This window comes from Hippoglossus stenolepis, chromosome 23, assembly GCF_022539355.2.
Source record: "Hippoglossus stenolepis isolate QCI-W04-F060 chromosome 23, HSTE1.2, whole genome shotgun sequence".
Taxonomy (NCBI): domain Eukaryota; kingdom Metazoa; phylum Chordata; class Actinopteri; order Pleuronectiformes; family Pleuronectidae; genus Hippoglossus; species Hippoglossus stenolepis.
This window is the reverse complement of record NC_061505.1, coordinates 1,084,348-1,104,376: the sequence shown is the minus strand read 5'-3', so window position 1 is coordinate 1,104,376 and position 20,029 is coordinate 1,084,348. Positions and strand designations below refer to the sequence as shown.

Below are 20,029 nucleotides of genomic sequence, written 5' to 3'. Positions count from 1 at the left end.
ACTTTATAACTTAGGGACGTAAAAAAAGCTCAAAAATACAAAATCGATGACTCAACACAGGTTGGGTGTAATTAACAAATTTAAAAAACATAGTCCAAAAAGAAAATGGCTGCAGCTCTACTCCAGCTGCTCCACACTGGCGAGCGTCTCTTTTGCCGCCACGCTGCTGCTCCTCTCCTTGCTCTTGCTCTTGAAAGTGTTCCCCAGTTTGACCGACAGCACGTGCAGGACGGTGGTCTCGTCCCGGGAGCGGCTGCGGCTGAAGGTCGACCCGGTCCTGCTCTCTGAGTTGGTGTCGTCGAACAGCTTGCCCATGAAGCTCAGGCCGGCCTGGCGGATGTGGGAGCTGCCGGCGAAGACGTAGAGGATGGGGTTGACGGCGCTGCTGAAGTAGGCAAAGGCGGTGACGTTTGGGCGAGCTCTGTGAGCAGCAGCGAGCACTGATTTACTGCCCTGCAACAGGCCAACCACCTGGGGGAGGGAAGGGTCGGGAGGATGGAGGAAGGACGGAAACATTATAATAAATATACAAATGTTAAACTGTATTGTTCTTCAACTGAGCTGCATCAACATTTTCAACAGTATTTACTTCAAGTTTTTTCTGGAACCTGATCACAACAGGCTTTTGGTGTTGATGTCAATATTAGAAATGTAATTGTAATGGAGGCTTGACATTTTACAGTTTCACCATAAACATTATTATAAGCTTTTTTGAGTATAATTTATAGAAAATATTTTTTAACATAAAATACTGTTTAAAGAAACTAATGTAGAACTTTGTCTGGTTTAGATTTGTTCACAATATTTGACCAAATAACGATACTTTGGGTCAAAATCTCTTTTTTTCAACCAATAACAAATGAAATCACCTCTATGATGTTGACGATGTGATACGGAAGCCAGAACGCTGCGAAGGCACAAACGATCATCAGGATGAGGCGGTTGCCTCGTCCTCTGCGGTTGAACATGGCGCTGCGCAGGCGGCAGATGACGGTGGCATAGCAGGTGTTGATGAGGGAGAAAGGCACCAGGCAGCCCATGACGGTCTCAAACGTGTACTGGAACACTTGGTGCCCCACACTTTTCCAGTGGTACGGTCTACAAAGGTTGATAGTTTTGTTGTTTTGTAGTGGGAAATTCAGATTACTGTGGAGGGAAACATACCAACATGAACTAAAAGAAAACGATCTCACAATATATCAGATTTGATATTTTTATTGACTCAAAACAGTTGAAGACCATCTGCAAGATTTAAAAGAAGGAAAATGTCCTTTCTAGTGAAATGAGACCATTTCATCCATATGTTTTTGGAAAAAGATAGCAAAGTCTTTCTTTTGCCTTGCAACAAGCATTAAAAACTAAACATTGCAAAATAGACGGAAAGGTGCAAAGTAAATTTGAGTCTCACCTGCGATAGAAAGGCATCGGCAGGGACAGGACGAACGCAATCACCCAGACCCCCAACAGGAGAACCAGCAGGGAGCGCTTGGTTCTCATTCTCTGGGACAGAAAAGGCTTGGTGACAGCCAGCCAGCGGTCCACGCTCATCAGGCAGATCAGGTAAATGGACACGTACATGTTGACACTCGACACGTAGTGCACCAGCTTACATGCCGCTGAGCCAAACTCCCAGCCCCGGCCTCCAGCCAGGTACCGCAGGAAAAGAGGCGCGCTGAGCAGCACGGACGCGTCCGCCAGAGCCAGGTTCAGCACCAACAAGCAGGTCACTGAGCGCTTCTTCACCTGGCAGACCACGGACCAGACCACAAACAGGTTCCCGGGGAAGCCCAGCACAAAGGCCAGAGTCAGGATGGCGATGCCGACCTGGGCTGAGACGCTGATGGGCAGGGAGGAGGACGGCTGGGAGGTGACCACGGCGGAGGTGATATTAGACGCCATCAGAAATGTCTGTGAGTTTGTGTTCGACTTCTGAAAGCGACCCAACCTTACTGTGAAAAAGAGGCAGGAAACAGGATATGTTGCGTCAAGGTTTGTGACATATGGATGTCTCAATGCTGCCAAACATTGCACAATAAGCTTTTTCAATTTGATTTATTAATTCATCAGTTCAGGACTCATGATCGACAGTGAAGAGAGGTCAGAGGTCACGGGCTGCCTCGGTGAAAGGTGGTAGGAACAGGTACTGCTTCACTTACACTTTCAAAGTCAAAGTAAGTTCAAGAGTTCCAGGAAAGTCAGAGAGGTTGAAATAAAATACCTGAAAAAAAGTAACCCTAATAAATATCCAAATAGAGTCTAATGTGAAAGTCATAGGATGGAGCATCTCAGTATTTATAATCACTGTCAGATCCCTGTTTTATTGCAAAGATGTACTTTTGTAAAATGTTTTAAATGTAATAATTTGCTGTCTTTGATTTGAAATGACATTGTATTTGTCTTATTTTGTGTTTGTCCGCCTTGTGAAGCACTTTTTAATGGCAGCTTAAATGACGTTATTATTATTTTTTAAATGACCAAGAAAGACAAAAGTTAATATTTTTTGTAGATAATAGAAATATGTAAAAATATATTATTTTAAATTGTATAAACATCCAGTAAACCTGCTGACTTAAGCTCTTCCTTTTAAACAATAATTTAAACGTTTTTATCAAACAATAACCAGATTTTAGAAACCATACAATCAGAATATTTGGATAATGTGACTGATATAAAACTGAAAAACTGACCTTCAGCTGCAGATCTGTTGAATCCAGTTCACCGACTGGTTCACACCGTGTCTGTTGGCCGGGCGTCCTCTTACATGTGAAGAGTGTGCCAGAGAAAAACACAGAATTTTATATGTTGACTAAGAAAGGTCATGTGAGGGGGAAACCCGGTGACCACAAGAAAGCAGTTTACAGCTGTTCATCCCACACATTTCATTCTACAGTGCCTTAATACTACTGGTGATATTGGTATGCACGACGCCTTTATGGAAAGAGTCCACACGGCATCTGCTCCTGTTTGTGGAGCGTCGTGTGCTCGGCAGTCGTCTGGAAAACAAACAGTGAACATTAAGCTTCTCAGAAATTAAAGCAGATTTGCAGCTCAAGGACCAAAGACAGCACGAAACACAGAAAGATAACGACAGAAGAAATGTTGCGAAACGTTTTTCAAGGAAGAGCACGAATGGGGTGAGGTGGTGAATATTCCGGTAAAAAGTCCAGATCTTGTTGGTACATGATCCCTCGCCTCATACCTCTGGTGGTGCACATCGCTCTCGTCTTGCACCAGTCGTTTTTTGGCAGATTTACATCATATTCCTCTTTCCACATATCACAGGTTGCTTATGAGGGACAGGACGTACTCAGTTACAAAAGGTGTTTCAGTAAAAGCTTTTTATTCAATTCTGTGTCTTTCCTCTATTTCATTGTTCCATTGCATGCTCAGAGGGGAGCATTAACACAACAGGGCGTTAAAGCTGGACTATATTTTCACAATGAACAAAGTCTGCAGTTTCAAATAGTGCAATCGAACGTTGTTTACATTTTACAACCCAGTAATTGCTTCACTCACATCGCTCTCAACAAAATAGTTTCTGGCCACATGAGGAAGCTGTTTTCAGCAGAAAACCAAATTCATGCGTGTCTCCACTTCCCCCATCGGTCCAGACATGATGAGAAATTACCGATGATGTAATTTGGTGCCACAGTGCCGAAGTCCCACCAATACATGTCTGACTAATAATGAAAATGAGCACTTGAACGTAAATGTGACATGAGCTACCGAAAATGATCTTTTAAGAAGAACAAATATTGAACTTGTACTTGGATCTTTTTAGTTTGGTCCTTGTCCCATCCACTAACATGGTGGAGGCTGGACTTACGACTAATAATGCAGCTAGGCACCGGGGAGCAATCGAGATGGCTTCAGTTTTTGGAGCAGTCATGTCGTCCATTTTTACATCAAGTCATTCAGCAGCTAGAGAGCTGGTTGAGACCAAAACAAAGCTAAAAGCAGAGTGAATATGTGCAGGACTCCTGATCAGAAACAAAAGAGAAATCAATACTAATAATGCAACCGTCAGCTGGCATCATTTTACGTCATGAAATGTTAATGCCGTGTTTACAGCATTATCCACTAAATCAAAAGTCGTACAGACATAAGAAATGTGGTAGAATCTCTCAACACATGCACATGAATTTGAATATTGTAGAGACAAAATCAAGTGCCTGCCTCAAACCTGAACTCTCAACGTCACACGGCTAAAACTCTCAGTATTCACTGTTCCACAGTTCTTTTAGACGTTAGTACAAGTGAAACACTGCAAGAAGAAAAGTACGCAGACGAATATTTGGAAAAATATTCATTAAAAAAGTTTCATAAGGACAGTAAACATGCACAGTAAACACGCAGCACCCCCATAGGGAGCCACTTGTCTTTGGATGGATGCTTTGGGAAGGGTGGTGGTGAAACAGTCTGTGAAATACAGTAAGAGCAGCGCAAGGCTCGTATCTCATTACATATGTCTGTTAACGACACCTCAGACAGTCGGATGCCTCCGGCAGCAAGCTGGTCCGGGGGCAGGATGCCAGGCCGCATTCCTGTCAAAGTTTGTGACAGAATCATCTGGAAGTGGATCATTGTTATGAAGCATCTTCTTGTGATCGTCAGGAACCAGCTGCGCAAGATGAACCCTTATTATTGTTGAACATAAAATTTGCTTGTGAGCGGACGGAGGAGAGATTTAAAGGCCTGAGGGGTTCAATTACTTTATCATCAAATCTTTTGCCTCCTGTGTCCGCTACTTGCCATTCTTCACGGGTTTGGCATTAGAGCTCGAGTTGGTTAACGAGTCTCGGCCTTTGTCCTTGAGCATGACAGCATCCGCGTCTTTTTCCTTGTCGCGACTGTTCTGGCTGTTCTGTCGGCTCTTCCTGCTCGTCGAGTCTGACCCCGTGCCCTCGAACAAGCGGGCCATGAACTCCAACCCCTCCCGACGAATGTAAGACTTTCCTGCGAAGAAGTAGAGCACCGGGTTGACAGAGCTGCTGATGAAGGCTATGGCGGAGGTGACTGGACGGCTGTTTCTCCAGATTTTCTCCAGCCTGGTGGGTGGAGAAGTGAGCAGAGAGTTTAGTACTTAATAGTTTTAACATTATGGAAAACACTTTTATTCACTTGCTAGGAATTGATGGAAATATTGAGACCACTCTTGTTTCTCTACATTTACGCCAGGAGGTGATTAGCTTAGCTTGGCAAGACTAGCTAGCCTGCCTCTATCTAAGGTTACCAGGAAACACACCAACACTGATCAAGTAAAATAGACAGTAACTCTTTCTGTCTATCCCAAGGACACTTCGGCATACGGATTGAAGGAGTCGGAATCGAACTGCCAACGTTCCGATGATGGACAACAGCCACAAGCACCCTAACACACAGTAACTCGTTGTGCTGTGGAAAGGAAGTCACAGTTGCTAGCTAAGATAACGATAGCACATTTGACACAACACAACGCAATTCCCTGTGAATCCATGTGTTGTTTTTATATGACTTTAAAAACAGACATTAATTAATGAGCTTTACATGTGACTGCAGAACACTCATCATTCTAGCAGTTTCCAACTGCGTCCAGTATGCTAAGCTAAGCTAATCTCTGCACAAACACTATTGATTAGTGACTTTAGACTTTAGAATAATGAACTTTAATTGTTTGTATGGTCACTTACATTTCTCTTATTTTTGATTTTTCTTTACACAAAGCCGATGCAATCTGGGAGAAACACAAAAATTGTTTGATTAGTAACAGTAAAAGTTGTGTTTTCAACTTTTCAAACCTTCATTGACGACCAAATACATTTAAAGACTCTATGTACTCAATGTTCTTAATGCGCCGAGACATGTTTTATGTGTAAAAGCAAGATGCGTGACGTACTTGCACCACGTTGATGATGTGGTATGGCAACCACAGGAGGCAGAAAGTCAACACGATGGCGAGGATGAGCTTCTCACTGCGAATCCGACGGCGGAACTTGGACTGTCGGATTCGACGTAAGATGCAGATGTAGCTGACTAAAATGACGCCATATGGAATAAAGCAGCCCAACACGAGCTCCAGCATGTACTGCATGACCATCTGTGAAGGGGAGACAGGGTGAGGACAGAGGGACAGACAATTTAATATTAAGACATTCTGTATCATGTGAAATTAAATGCAGGCCGACACAACGATCTGAACCCTTCAGTTAAAAGTGACCAAACGAGAAGCCAAACATATGCAAACCATTGACTTCATTTAAACATGGACGACGCATCTCTACTTAATTTAACTGTCCAGAAATGAAGCTACAATATCCCAGCCAGCCACCAGGTGGCGATCGAAAACGCTTTGGCATCACTTTTGGGGAGCTGTCATGTCGTCCATCTTTATACGCAGTCTATGTTCCGAACAATCTGAGGCCAGTCCAGTTTTCTTTGAATCTGCTCTTCTATGTTTCCTGTTATTTATTGCGCCGATGACTTAGTACCTAGTAATTGCTTAGGTAATAAACTAATTGCCATTCACTAGTTGGATTAGCCTTTGTGACTGCACACAGCTGTCCAGAGGTTCTGACCTCAGCTGCACGGCTCAGCTGTTCAGGGAAACATCTGTATTTGTATGGTCACTGTTTTGAGCACATGGGCACAGGGGCGTAGGCAAAGCAGAGATTTGGCAGGGGGGGTGGGTTAATTTTTACCTGGGGCCCCCAAAGTCCCTTGAAACGCTTCTGATTGGTCAATGCCAACCACAACCCACAAAATGTAATTTTACTTCCCCAAAAGTTTGCAATACAGCAACATGGTAACCAGCTAAATGTGGTAAAGTAGTAATGGGTCACACTCTTTGTCTGTTATGCTAATGCAGAATGAAAAGCTATATTTTTTTACTACTTAATAACAGATTTAGGAGACTGGGCCACCTCAGTGAATAGAAGAGAGTATACTGAGGATCTTCTTCACTCACATCGCTGTCGTATTTATGGAATGAGTCGCACACTATGGGATCTCCATGCAAATCTCTGAAGATAATCGCAGGAATCGAGGCGACGATCACCAGCAACCACATCACAGCAAGCACCCGCAGTGTCGTCTTTAGGCCGGTGACGGGGCTAATGCGCAGCGGCCACAGGATAGCCACCAGCCTGTAGAGGCTCATCAGCATGATGGTATAGATGGAGGCGTACATGTTGGCCAGACACAGGTAGAAGAGGATCTTGCACATCGCTGTCTGAAACACCCATTTCTTCATAGCCAGGTAGATGATGAAGAACGGGGTGAGGGCCATCAGCGAGCCGTCTGCGATGGCCAGGTTGAGGATGAGGAGAGTGGTGATAGACTGCTTTCGAGCGCGAGCCAGGATGCTCCAGATGACAAAGACATTTCCGGGGAAGCCCAAGAGGAAGACGAGGCTCAGGATGATGGCGCCCACGTTGGTGGGGTGTTTGCTAGCCACGCTGCTGCTGCTGACGTTGTTGAAACTGTTGTTTAGGGCCATTTTGTTACCTGCCAAAGTGAGAACATTGGTGAATGACTTTGTTTAAAGGTCCATTTATTTCAACTAGAGCAGTGCCCGTTCTAAACCGGCCTGCTTGCAATGTTCTGTTGTCTCTGCCTGTGTTGACGCTTCGCAGCTACTTCAGAATTATTCCGTGTCAGTCGTGAGAACAGTTCTACAATGTGCTGTGACTTTCTTACTGTTTGTGTGCTGGACCTTGTGTGCAGGGCTTTTAATAAACAGTCCATGATGCAGAGTGAAGTTAGAAAACTTTACGTTCATCCTATCTGGTTTATCTGCAATGTTTTTCACGGAATATAACTGAATAAGCTTTATTACTGTTCACATGTGTGGCTAATATACAAGTTTGAGTGATGGACTTACATACATTGGATGTCAGGTATTTCAAATGACAAATGATAAAACGCTAACAAAGCTCACAAGTGTGTTTTTTAAAACTCCTAATAAATATCAGCGTTTGAAGAGTCAGCGTTTCCTTTGCAGTTCCACAGAAAATGAACTAGAATATGAAGACATTCCTTTCCAAACACCGAAACTACTTTATTACTCAGCGACTCCGACGAAATAAAATGTCTCAGCTCTTGAATCCCGTCGTTTTGGCACGAGCCCCAGTTTGAAAATACAAGTATGTGTTTGTGTAGAATATACGCGGGCGTGTGGCGCAAGTGAAACAAGTTTTAACGGTGGTTCTCAATTCCTGAACGACGAGACCAGACACGAGCGGAGAGCAAGAGACATCGTGTTGGTGTTTGAGCAGAAATTCAATATCCGACTCTCTCTGTTCCTCTTGAAGCACGACAAATAAAATGTATTTATATTACAATTCAAACACAAAAGCTATTTGAAACGATTTACACTGGACAAAGATTATTTAGAAATATGATCTAGAGGAAACAAAGTATAAGATCAGGTAGCGTAACATGAACTAAAATATAAATACAACTAAAATAGAGACACAATGTAAAATCTGATCATAACATTTAACTACATCTGCATACTGAGATTGTACATAAAAACACATTCTCTTTACAGAACATTGGTAAAGGTTACTACATTATGTTTGTTTTATTTTGTTAAGAGCTCCACTCCACATGTAACTTGCATGTAATTGAATCAGTTAAATTAAATTCAGCCCATTTATGTGATGTTTTAACTCTAAAACTAACAAAATGTGATAATATATAATACTTGTTACAAAGTGTTGTTGAGATGCCTCCGGAAGAATTAAACCAAATTAGGATCATGTTTCGATGTAGTGTAAATCTTTAATATTCTGTATTTTTCACATTATTCTGCAAATCCTATAACCACTTCTATAAACTAACAATAAGTGGATCATAATGAGAAGTATTGAGTCAGAGCTTGATATTGTTGATTCCTTTGTGCCCTGAAGATCAACTGTTTTACACCCAAACTAAGTCTCTCTGAAAATAGTCCCACAACAAAGGCACAATTTTCTCCTGCTTGAGTAATGTTTCCTAAAAACAAGTGTTTAATCAATTTATTAGAAACAATGACACAAGAATTTATAAATCCGAGCTTCATAGATACACTGAACAGTTGGTGCAGTTCAGGGATAATTGTCATGTGGCTCCTGCCAGGCAACATATTTATTAAAACTATTTGATGTTACTGGAAAAACGTTTTAAACAGTAACATGTCGTCACTTGCAGAACATATCTTCAGTATTGGTACGAGCACACGCCCTGAAGACGGCCGACACTGTCAGGGCTCCTGTTCTCAATCATTTACACCCACATCAACAAACCTATTTTTATTAGCAGCTGTAATTGAGGATTAAAACATTGTACGTCAGAGTGCGCTCACCAAGGTGACATCGCTACAAACAGAGGCAATGACCTTATTCCCTCATGTGTTGTTTTGGTTTTAGATTGTATTTCTTTTATTTTATGTATGTATATATTTATTCTGTCATGTGTTGTTTTGAAGACGTTTAATTTTCATACTATTCCTAAAGCCTATATAGATTTACGCTGTATATAAGCACAGTTCCTATAGCAGCAGATCTGTGCTTACTGTGCAGTACAAGCAGTAGCACACATACTGTTGTAAAATAAACAGGAAGCTCTATGTACTTAATTTGACTTTTTGGGACTTTAGAAACTGGTGATATTTTATGAAAATCATAAGGTAATAATCATTAGGTAATAACTAATTAAGTTATTTGACCTTTGTTGTTCTTTTTCGTTTCATTCCAAGTACAGACCTCAGTTTTATACATCCTACTTGCTTCCTAAATAATAGATTACAATGGAGTCAGGTTAATTCAGTTTACTTATGGGGCACATTGGAAACTATAAAAGTTGACCAACATGCTTTAATTAGAAGTTAAGAATATAATATGTTCAATGAGACTGTACACTGTACATTGCCAGCAATACGTAGGTCGTTCAGAAATACACCGATTTATGCTAAAAATCCCAAAAGCTGTCACTTGGTTTCTGTTTCCCGTGGGCAAGAGTTTCAAGTACACTGTACACACACTCCTTTCAAATGAATCACTGCTGAGAAGATCAGTTTTTACGGTTTCAGGAGAAGAATAGACTGAAGACGTGTAACCACATGGCCAGTGTTTACAGAGAGCCGGTCCGACCACATTGACAGTGGCCTCAAAGCAGCAGCAGCCACTGAAACAGTGACATGTTGTGCAACGGCCCAACGGCGACACACTACAACAACAATAAGCAGCTTGTTAACGGCATTTGGATTCTGTTTTCATTTCTCCTGTGGTTGGCAGGTTTCCTCTCTTCCTCCACATTTTATTGCGTTTTATTATAATTTGTACAAACAGAAGTCCCTGAGACACAAGTGACCACATTACACAACTTCACTGAAAAGGTGTGTGTGTATGTGTGCATTGTGTGACTCATGCACATACTTGCTAAAACCCTACGTGCACACAGGAATGGAACAACGCACAATAAACAATAGTGAAACAGGTTAAGTTGACGCGTTGCTGAAATCTGAACAAATCACAAATGAACCAAACATTAATGTCTCAACACACGATGACACACAGCAACAGGTCGAAAGCAAAAACTCCTGAAAACCCTTTAAAATAAAGGTTCCCTTCAGCAGCAGAGCTCTGGTTGACTGCAGTGATTTGCAGCCGTTGCAAACCACAGTGTTGTCACTGACACACAAACCAACGCACACTCATGAATGAGACACACACTCACCAGGGCATCAGCCGTAAATCCCAGGAGAATAAAGAAGACACAAAAAGCTGGAGAAGAAGTCTGATTATATTGGATTTCTCTCTCCCACACACATTTTCCACCAACCCAGTTACTCTCCCTCCTTGTCTCTCCATTGATGTGTCATGCTTGCTGTAACATGTATTTGCAGTGAGCGCGGGGGGGGCGTGTCACCATTCCCTGCCTCTGCCCTGCCGGCCTGTCAGCTGCCTCACGTGTTGAGTGAAGGATCCACCTGTGGAGAGTCGACTCCACTCGTCCACTGGGTTCAGACGCTGAACACTCAGATCCTGAGGACTCCCCCGATGATTACACCAGCATGTGATTGTCATTCCAATCAGAATGAGTCACAAACTGCTTGAGTGAGACAAGCCTCTCTGTAGGTATTCGTCCATCAATTGTCTTCACTGCTCGTCCCTCGAGGGTCACTGTGAGGCTGGAGCCAATCCCACGTGCCCTTGGGCCAAAGGTGGGGTGAAACCCTACAGAGCGCCATGCAGCGAATCACAGGGCTGACATTATACAAACAACCATCGAGTCCAGTTCATCTCAAAGGTATCGGATGGGGTTAAGGTTGCAGGTAAATCACAATCTTGGAGCCCATCAAGGATCATCTCATGACAAATTAGCCTCTTGAGGCACAAGCCAATGTGTTGGGGCGTCCAGTGACGACAGCGGATATCCGGGCCAACTCCCCCCGTTACACGTTCAAGTCCAGTGAGTCCACACGAGTCGGACTTGAACGTTTCTCCACACAAAACACAAACAGTGCTACCAGACGACATTTTGGCTCATCTCTGTACTTTACTGATCCCAAAGGACCTTCAGGCATCCTGAAGAGTTACAGAGGTCAAAGTAAAAGGCTGTGGTCTCAAAGTCAGCTCGACATATTGTGCTTTGGGCCAAATGACCCCCTCCTCTGCATGGAGGATGTGCTCTGTAGGGGGCGACTGTCGTTGCACATGAAGGCAGATCAATTCAATGCCTTTCAGTTCATGTGCTCCACCTCTTTTTCTCTCCAGACCGTTTACCTGCGGCCACATAAGCTGCTCGGACGTGAGCCCCAAAGTCTTGTCCCTGCACATTCACCTGCAGAATCATTTGATCGAGACTGGACCCACAGTGCAGCCACAGTCTCCTCCTGATGGTCCCAGCAGCCCTCGATGCAGCCTCAGCACTAACTTAATTCTTTTTTAATTATGACTCAACAGTAACTGGCTCCTGGCAGCAGAGCCACACATGGTTCAGTCCACCTTTGTGCTGCTGTGGCTGCAGCTCGTCAGCCATTTTCCTAATGAGCAGTCTCAGAGGGACAGGAGCGTTGCTGGGTTTCATCGACTTGAGCGGGAGGAACCAGTTAGATCAGTGTGAGGAGTCCACTGACTGAAACCAGTTTTACACAGCAGGATAACTTTACTAACCCTGGTGAGGGATAACCAGACTATGAATAAATACATGCAGCTGCCAGGATTCATGAAAACGTGTCAATACTTGATGCAATAGCTTTTTTTTGTTTTGATTTAGTTTTTACACAACGAAGCTTATGTTTTATGGTTGACGCTGCTGCTTAGAGCTGATTTTAAAATCATGTTAATCGGTTTAGAAGTGATAACATTTTTGCAGACCTTTGAGTTGTTTTTTCGTTGGGAACAAATTTTTCTGATTATTCCGACATCACATGAATTCACAATAACTAACGTCTTCAGTCCAGGCCCCTAAACTCTGTGATTACTAAACATTCAAATCCCTTCTTAAAACACTAAAAAGAGCCTCCATCATATGAATGTTACCTTAATTTGATTGTCTTTATTCTCATGTAACTTTGTTAAGAAACGCAGAAATAAAGTTGATGATAATTATTTTTACAATGCCCGTTAAAATGACTATTTAAAGGTCAGAGGTTCTGAATTTCAAATCTGGGACAGAAAGCCTGTGTTACTCAGTGTAGAGCATGTATTAGAATTTTATATTTTAATGTGAATATGATGTTAATTATATATTTTACTGTGTCAATTCTATATTTCTTGCTTTTCTGTTTTTTAAACTTGTCTAAAGTCTCTTTAAGCAAAGTTAAAAGTATTATTATCATTATTATGAAGTCTGAAATACAAAAATTTGCCAAATAAATGGTAAAATAAGGAATAAGACAGGAGATTGTATAACTACACATCATCTGAGGCAGTAACACAAAGGACATATGTTGTGACAAAGTTTGTACAGTTTGTTGCAGACCTGTAAACTTCTTGATTGTCATCAGTTGTTTCTTTATTAGTTCTTACAAGTGCATGCATCAGCTCAGCGTTCAGGTTCACAGATACACACCCGATAGTCTGGGGACTGACATCTGATTTAACAAAGCTTTTTCCTGCTGTAGGGAGCCCCCTGTTAACCAGAGCTTGTAGGTGCACTTTAAACATGCAAACACCAAAGCCCTTAGACAAATAGACGGATAAACACTTGAATCTGGTCCTTCAAATTTTGGAAAAGTGATTTTTTAGCAATCAATCTAATATAAAGAAGGAAGAGCAGAAAAGTTCAGTTAATCATCAAAACAACTTGAAGTGAAAATACATATTAAAACGATTGCATTACATGACAGATAATTCAAGGGTAGATAGAATATATTTATTGCCTCTGTATTATATTACATTTCATTTAGCTGACGCTTTTATCCAAAGTGACTAATCAGTGTAATCAGAGCATCAACCACGAGGAACAAACCCAGAACAACTAGAATCAAGAAAGTACCATTTCTTCAAAAAAGCTAAACTACAAAGTGCTATAAGTAAGTGACATGTAAGTGCTACTAAATTATTAGTTTAAAATTGTATTCAAGGTGTAGTCAGAAGAGACGGAAGATATCTGTATCTGCTCAGTAGCCATCGGGGTTTCTGGTTCGTTTATTTACAACTTCTCTGGCGTCTGTTGACATCAGAGCGATGGCGAGTGTTACTGAGTGGATCGAGTCGGAGCTGATAGATCAATTACTTCTTCTTAAAGAACAAAGAAAAGAAAGTGGGGTTAGAGTTAGGCTCTTTAACATTTAGCAGCTAAAGAGATTTTTCTCCAACGTAAACGGTGGAAAACCAAAACTAAACTAGTGAATATGGAATAAACATATGTGATTTGAATACGCGTCCAGGTTTTTCCACTCACTGCCACCTAGTGGCCGAGAAATCAGTTATTTCAATTTTAAAACTTTGCTTTTGTCAATGACGGCGTTAAGTGCCATCACAGCTGCCTCCTGTGGTGTATTAGCTCCCTTCACTGCCTCGTATCCAACAGCACCTCCTGCTACTCCTCCTGCTGTCATCACGGCTGCAGTACCCAGCCCCAGCACTCTACCTCCTACTGCTGATAGGACTCCCTTAGCAAGTGTTGGAATCTTCAGTTTATGTAGTTCTGAACAGTCCTTCACAGATGTGATATCTACTCCAACCATGACTGCTGCACCAAATATAGCTCCTAATATCGCTCCTGCTAGGAGTCCTGTGAGTCGGATCAAAAGCCTTCCATGCACATTGGTTTTAGCCCTCTGTCGGACGACGTCCTTTGATATGTTTACTGACGACAGTTGTATACGCTGCTCCTCCATCTTTATTTCCTCACTCACGTATAGCAGTGTGTTATTGGTGTAGTAGCCCCCATTATTTGCCATCACCATCTTGTCTATTGTGTTCAGAAGCTCTTCTGCCTGGAACTGGTTGCTCCTGTAGTCATTCTTCTGTTTGTTGTTCCAGTATCTGTTATCGAAGACGTGGCACCGGCCACCACACATCGCCACCAGTTCACTCAGATCCCGGTTCTGACTGACAAACTCCTGAATTCTCTGCCCTTCCACAAGCTGCTTGCCGTGAGTGAAGACGATTACGGCATATTTCAGAGCATCTTCAGAGAAATATTGAAGTATTTTAATGATGGTGGCCTGTTCCTGCTCAGTGAATCGTTCCACTTTAAGCACAATGAGAAAAGCATGAGGCCCCGGGGCCAACTCGACCAAACACCTGGTTATCTCAGTTCTCATGTCCACCTCAGACCGGTCTGTATCAAACAAACCTGGAGTGTCGATCAGAGTGATGCTTCTTCCGTTTACAGGTCTGGTTTCCGCTTGACATTTACTTGTTCCAGAGCTGGAGGAAGAGCTTGTTCTGAACAATTCCTCCGCCCCAAACAGGCTGTTAGCAAGGGCGCTTTTCCCAGATCCAGTTTTTCCCAGCAAGACGATCCTCATCGTACCCGTCGCTGGAGGAGAATAGTGACAATGACGATAAGTATAGTATTAGTATTCACTTTATTCTCTTCAGTTTGTCTCTGACCTAAATGATAGCAAAACAAAAACGGACTTACTCGTATCTGTAACATGGATAATTATAGTTTTATGAAAATAAAAGAAACAATAAAGTCAGATATTTTGAAAACATATTATTCGTCTATAGCAAGGTGATGAATTTTAAGGGAGTATTAGATTTAGAGGATAAAGTCATAATATTACGAGAGTAAAGTCAAACTCTGGCAAACACATGTTCTCTTTGTTGGTTATTTCTTTAAAAAATATATATTCTTCTTTATTCTCATAATACTGTGACTTTTCCTCATTAAATAATGACTTCTATTCTTGTAATATTATAACTTCTTTCCTCATTCAATTACAACTTAATTCTCGTCAAATTGCGACTTTCTTCTTGTAATATTTACAATTATTTCTGCAATCTCTGACTTTTCTTTCTCTTTCATTAAAGTTACCAGGTGCTGGAAGTCATGATCTCTACTCACCTTCGTCTGGTTGATGAAGATCCTTGATGAATCCTTTGAAGACCTGCGGAAACAAGGAACTATGCTTACTGTTTATATCTGATGCTGAAAAGATTAGCTGATGTTTAGAGCTTGGTGGTTTCAAAATGAAATGTACAATTACTACTATTAAGCCTGTAACATTTTTATATTATGTAAAATAGTTTCTGTGTGAATTTGACAAAAAAAAAAATCCACATCAGGAAAAGACATTTCTGCTGCTTCTTATATTTTAAGCTAAATACTAAACTTGAACATTCCGGTGTTTCAGAAAGTATTTCTGGCACGATGCATTTCCCTTATACCTCAGTAGCCTCCGTGTCAGTGGGGTAGATGGTGATTCGGACCAGGAGCGGCGTTCTACTTGCTCGGTTCTGTTTAAATGAATGGACCTCCTCCAGTAGAACCCTGGCAATCACGCTGTGAGGAAAACGCAAGGCAGAACCAGCCCCGAGCACAGGGAGAGCCACAGATCCAAACCCCCTCTTCTCGCAGGAAGTTAGGACGTTGTTAATGCCCAGTCTCAGAACCTGCAAAAGGTCAGAATTCAATGAAGCAAGAACTGTATTATGGTGAAGACACTAATGAAACCCACTGTTTCACCTGGACTGCAGTTCCATCTTCGTCATCATCCCAGGGAACGAGGTTGAGGAAGAAGACTGCTTTAGATGGAAGTCCAGTGACATCCTCCACCAGAACCTCATCACCAGGCATTGATTCTTCTCCTGATTCATTTATAAACCGAGGAATCAAATCAGACTGGGATCCGATTGTGTTGGACAAAGTGTAACCAACAAGTGTAGAGAGAGGATCGTGTCCAACCATGGGAGACACCAGGGCATCCACCTACAAGGGAAGCAGAAGATGAAGGGACTGTACATCTTTTGTTTTATTTATCTAGGTTCCTCATCCTCTCACAAACCAGCCACAGACAGCAGCAGTATTCACAAGTGGATGTCTCTCTTTAACAATTTATAAAGTGTCTCACCTGCTGGGTCTCAATGGTTCCCTGAACAATCTCAACATGGACATTGTCTCCAGGAGCTCCAGCAGTGGCTCCTCTTGTCGTGTCTCCTCCTGCAGCGTCCGTCTGGAACCTCAGATCACGAGGTGGACTGTTTCCGGTACTTATCCCTTGGAAGAGCCTGTCACATGCTTCCTGCAAGGCCCTCACCACCTCTGCTCTGTTATCGATCAGGATGACTGTGCTCAGACTTCGTCCTCCCTGAGTGCAAAACTCTTTCACAGCCGTCACGATAGCCTCAGAGCACACGTTCACAGGAACACCAAACAGACCCGAGCTGATACAGGGCAGGGCTACAGACCTGAGCTCCATCCTCTCTGCCATATTCAGAGTGAACTGGACAGTGTTTTCCAGCAAGGACCTTTCTCTGCCACCTGCAAAGTGTAGGTTCCACCCTGTAGTCGCCTCCACGTCTCCTGAAGGAACTTTCCAAGCCTGCTTCACTAAGATGTCTCGCTCTCTTTGTCCCTCAGGACCACCTGTTTTACCCATCGCAGCAGCAACATCACAAGAGTTCTCCAGATCTTCACGGGCAGCATCAACCAGGGCATCAGTGTCCTGTTTGCTGAGGTCCCCCTGACACACCAGCACCTGGAGGCCGTCACAAAGGCTAGAGCTGGCAACTGTTTGGTTTCCTTCACTCAAATTCAAAGATGCCATCAGGTCAGTGGTGTCCTGAACAAGGGAGTCGAGAAATGTACCCAACAGGTTCCTGACCTGAGTCACTTTGCTGTTTGGACCTTCCAGCACCAACATGCACCCAGAGGAAAGCGTTAGAAGATGGAAGGTAACCTCTGAAAGGTCAAAACCATGCAGCTGCAGAAAGACCTGTAACTCGTGTGCTAACTCTGGGAAAGGGAGATTTATTGCGTTTTGCAAAAAACACTGTTTGACAGTTTCATTCAGCTCTTCAAACTCTCGGGTGTGGCCCAGTAAGTACACTGTGCTGTCAGAGCCAAACAGGAACTGAGCCCTTAGCTGCCCTTGGTTCATCTCAGCGGTTTTGGACTTGAGCTTTTCCCGAAGTTCAGATGGAACAGCAGAGCTATTAGGAAGGTCAATCTTGATTTCCTTGAACTTTTCTTGCATTTTATTTGCTGGGTCGTCCAGTTTATCAGGTGAGAGGGAGAGGAAACGAAGCTCTATGTCTCCTAACTCTATTTCCACCTCGTCACCGACCCCTAGAAAGTCCCGCAGCGCCCCTGGATCTCCATAAGCCTTCCTTACGAAGGCCAAAAGATGTGGGCTCATGTTAGAAACTCTCCTTTCTAACACCAGGTTCTCTTTATCAGAGATCCAATCTACAGCCTTAACAACATCCTTCAAAGAACCTTCTAAAGCTACCTGACCTGCATCTCTCCGTGTGACCTTAAGTCCTGGAAAGCGTTGTCCCAAACTCTCCTCAATCTCTCTCCAGAGGAGGCGGAGTTTGGCCTGACCCAGTCGACAGATGCGGGTTTTGAACCGCTGAGCAGTGCAGTCCCGAGAGGCAGGTTTCCTCTCTGGTTCTTTCCCTGCCTGTGGATGACGAAGGCGGTAGGTATCAGGTCGTAGTTCACATTCTTCACCACTTGGTGGCGGAATGGAGGCAGGAATAGACTGTAGACTCTGTTAAAAGGAAATATACATTAAAACCATGATAATAATTTATTGGTCTGTTGGAAAAAAAATTACTTGATTTACACAAAAACTAGTTTCACAAAACAACATTACGTGACAAACTGTGTTTCATTGTTTGAATGCAGAACCTTGACCGACTGACACAAACCTTTTGGACCGGAGATGTTGAATCGGGACCCGGACTGGAGGCTGCGATGGGAGCAGCGGCGTCAGACTCCAGGCTTCCTCGAACAACGAGCACCAGAGTCACATCTGCAAACGTCACCACGTGCTCAGGTCTCTGCAGGACACGTTGCTGATCTGAGAAGGGAAAGACAATTAGAACAAACAAAGAACTCAAGAGTGCAAAGACAAATCCAGAAATCCAAACACATGGGGAACTAAGTGAACGCCTTCAAAATAAGGTACAAAACAGTCCAGATCTCGTGAGTGGTTTCATGGGGGCACCGTTGATATGCACTGTGTTAATCCAGTTTTATATTGTTCTATTCATTCTTTATTTATTTTTCTTCTATTTAACATCTAAACTGTTTTGAATTGCATTTATCATGTTGTCTTGTAAAAACACTTTGTAACTGTGCTTCGTTAATAAAAGGTATTACTTGTCTGTTATAGACCAGCAGGGGATTCACATTCTGCTTCACCATTTGTCTTTCCACATTTTCCTTTTTATGAAGTATTTATAATAATTTCTTTATTTTCAAAACACACCCACACAAGTAAAACACTGAAAACAGATATCAGCATGACAACCATTACAATACTAATGACTCCAGTACCTCAGTCTGCTGTATTTGCCTCAACACTCGTATCTCGACATGACTCATTGTGACATACTTTGTGGGTTTTCATGCAATATATTATTACTGATTTCCACCGAGTGCGGTGAATCCAAACCGCAGTGACGTCTGGGTCCTCTGTACTTTGTTTTTTTTTTTAACTCTCGTGCGTAAAAGTCAACAAAGTGCGCCCAGTCCACGTCACAGACGAAAGTGAAAGTGTTTTGGTTGTTTCAAGTAAACACAACTCCCAGAAACCAGGGCAGAGTTAATGTCAAATCATTTGTGTTATGAACACTTCCACAGTCCAGATCCTCTTTGGCTCTTAAGGCTTTGATACAACTTAAACTGAGCGAAATTCAAATGGTTTGGTTTTTTACGCACGTTTTTTACAAGAGGCTCCACACATAAAACAACAGCACACATGAGTTATTCAGTAATGTGCGCGTGTTGAGACAAACCTCTTTGACTCCTGAAAGCGACCCTGAAGACTTGATCCCGCACACTGGTCAGCGGTCCGCAATCACCTCCGCCTGATCTGCGGCTCAGAGCGAAGTGTCTTTCTATCGCCCCCCTCTGGCCCCGGAGCAGCGGACCGTGGCACTCAAAGAAAACTGGGTACTGGTACGCGTCCTCCATCGTCCTCCTGCGGGAAGAAGCACACCTGCATACGTAGCTTCTACTGTCTTACCAGCAGTAGAAGTACTGCGGAAATGATCCACTAGGAGAAGGGAGGCGCAAATATGGGTTGCCATGGAGACTACCTTTGGACAGAAGGATATGTTAACCCTGTCGGAGATCATGTCGATTTATTCTGACCCGTCTCAAAGAAATATATCTTACATATAATAAGCTTTATTTGTGTAGCACTTTTCCTTACAAAGGGACTTCACAAGAGGATACAACTATACAATAAAAATAAAAACAAATCAAAACTCAACCAGAAAAGAAAGATTTTTCTCTTTTAAAATATTATTTTAAAAAGAGATTTTCAAGCAATAACAGATGAAGCATTTCTGATCTCAGCTGGTTCAGTCATTCTATTGAATTTTCTTTCGACAAATTGTAAAGTTGATGGAATTCCTTTGAGTGTGTGCAACTT

The 20,029-nt window shown here is 42.6% G+C and overlaps 3 protein-coding genes across 4 annotated transcripts in view; all 3 read right to left on the bottom strand.

The window, feature by feature from the left end:
• The window catches only part of ltb4r (leukotriene B4 receptor), a 3,679-nt gene extending 450 nt beyond the window's left edge, over positions 1 to 3,229 (bottom strand). The window contains exons 1-4 of one of the 2 annotated variants that reach the window (XM_035149324.1): positions 2,688 to 3,229; positions 1,409 to 1,949; positions 870 to 1,098; positions 1 to 471 (exon numbers count right to left, since the gene is read on the bottom strand). The exon at positions 1 to 471 is cut by the window's left edge and continues 450 nt beyond it. In XM_035149324.1, coding sequence (XP_035005215.1) covers positions 118 to 471; positions 870 to 1,098; positions 1,409 to 1,899 — 1,074 coding nt within the window. In that variant the 5' untranslated portion in view covers positions 1,900 to 1,949; positions 2,688 to 3,229 and the 3' untranslated portion in view covers positions 1 to 117. Of the gene's footprint in view, positions 472 to 869; positions 1,147 to 1,408; positions 1,950 to 2,687 lie in introns of both variants that reach the window. The other variant, XM_035149323.1, reaches the window with a different exon arrangement.
• A 94-nt stretch (positions 3,230 to 3,323) lies between these two features.
• Positions 3,324 to 10,831, bottom strand: ltb4r2a (leukotriene B4 receptor 2a). The gene is made up of 5 exons (XM_035149325.1): positions 10,696 to 10,831; positions 6,944 to 7,482; positions 5,876 to 6,076; positions 5,670 to 5,713; positions 3,324 to 5,048 (listed from the first exon to the last, which is right to left on the bottom strand). Exons 2-5 carry the CDS (start codon positions 7,472 to 7,474, stop codon positions 4,745 to 4,747), a joined length of 1,080 nt encoding a protein of 359 aa, XP_035005216.1. The 5' UTR covers positions 7,475 to 7,482; positions 10,696 to 10,831; the 3' UTR covers positions 3,324 to 4,744.
• A 2,125-nt stretch (positions 10,832 to 12,956) lies between these two features.
• On the bottom strand, positions 12,957 to 19,641 carry LOC118102828. Its single transcript, XM_035149371.2, has 7 exons — positions 19,389 to 19,641; positions 18,297 to 18,448; positions 16,493 to 18,136; positions 16,108 to 16,350; positions 15,810 to 16,034; positions 15,487 to 15,529; positions 12,957 to 14,955 (listed from the first exon to the last, which is right to left on the bottom strand). The coding sequence occupies exons 1-7, from the start codon at positions 19,564 to 19,566 to the stop codon at positions 13,895 to 13,897; spliced, it is 3,546 nt and encodes a 1,181-aa protein (XP_035005262.2). The 5' UTR covers positions 19,567 to 19,641; the 3' UTR covers positions 12,957 to 13,894.
• Positions 19,642 to 20,029: the final 388 nt, after the last annotated feature.

Coding starts and splice junctions, on each gene's coding strand:
- ltb4r2a (XM_035149325.1), bottom strand. CDS start 7,474: ATGGCCCTAAACAACAGTTTCAACAACGTCAGCAGCAGCAGCGTGGCT. Junction 5,714..5,875: donor ACATCATCAACGTGGTGCAA/GTACGTCACGCA, acceptor TGTTTCTCCCAG/ATTGCATCGGCTTTGTGTAA. Junction 5,049..5,669: donor AAATCAAAAATAAGAGAAAT/GTAAGTGACCAT, acceptor TCCACCCACCAG/GCTGGAGAAAATCTGGAGAA.
- LOC118102828 (XM_035149371.2), bottom strand. CDS start 19,566: ATGGAGGACGCGTACCAGTACCCAGTTTTCTTTGAGTGCCACGGTCCG. Junction 18,137..18,296: donor CAACATCTCCGGTCCAAAAG/GTTTGTGTCAGT, acceptor TCCTTTTAACAG/AGTCTACAGTCTATTCCTGC. Junction 15,530..15,809: donor CTGACACGGAGGCTACTGAG/GTATAAGGGAAA, acceptor TTGTTTCCGCAG/GTCTTCAAAGGATTCATCAA.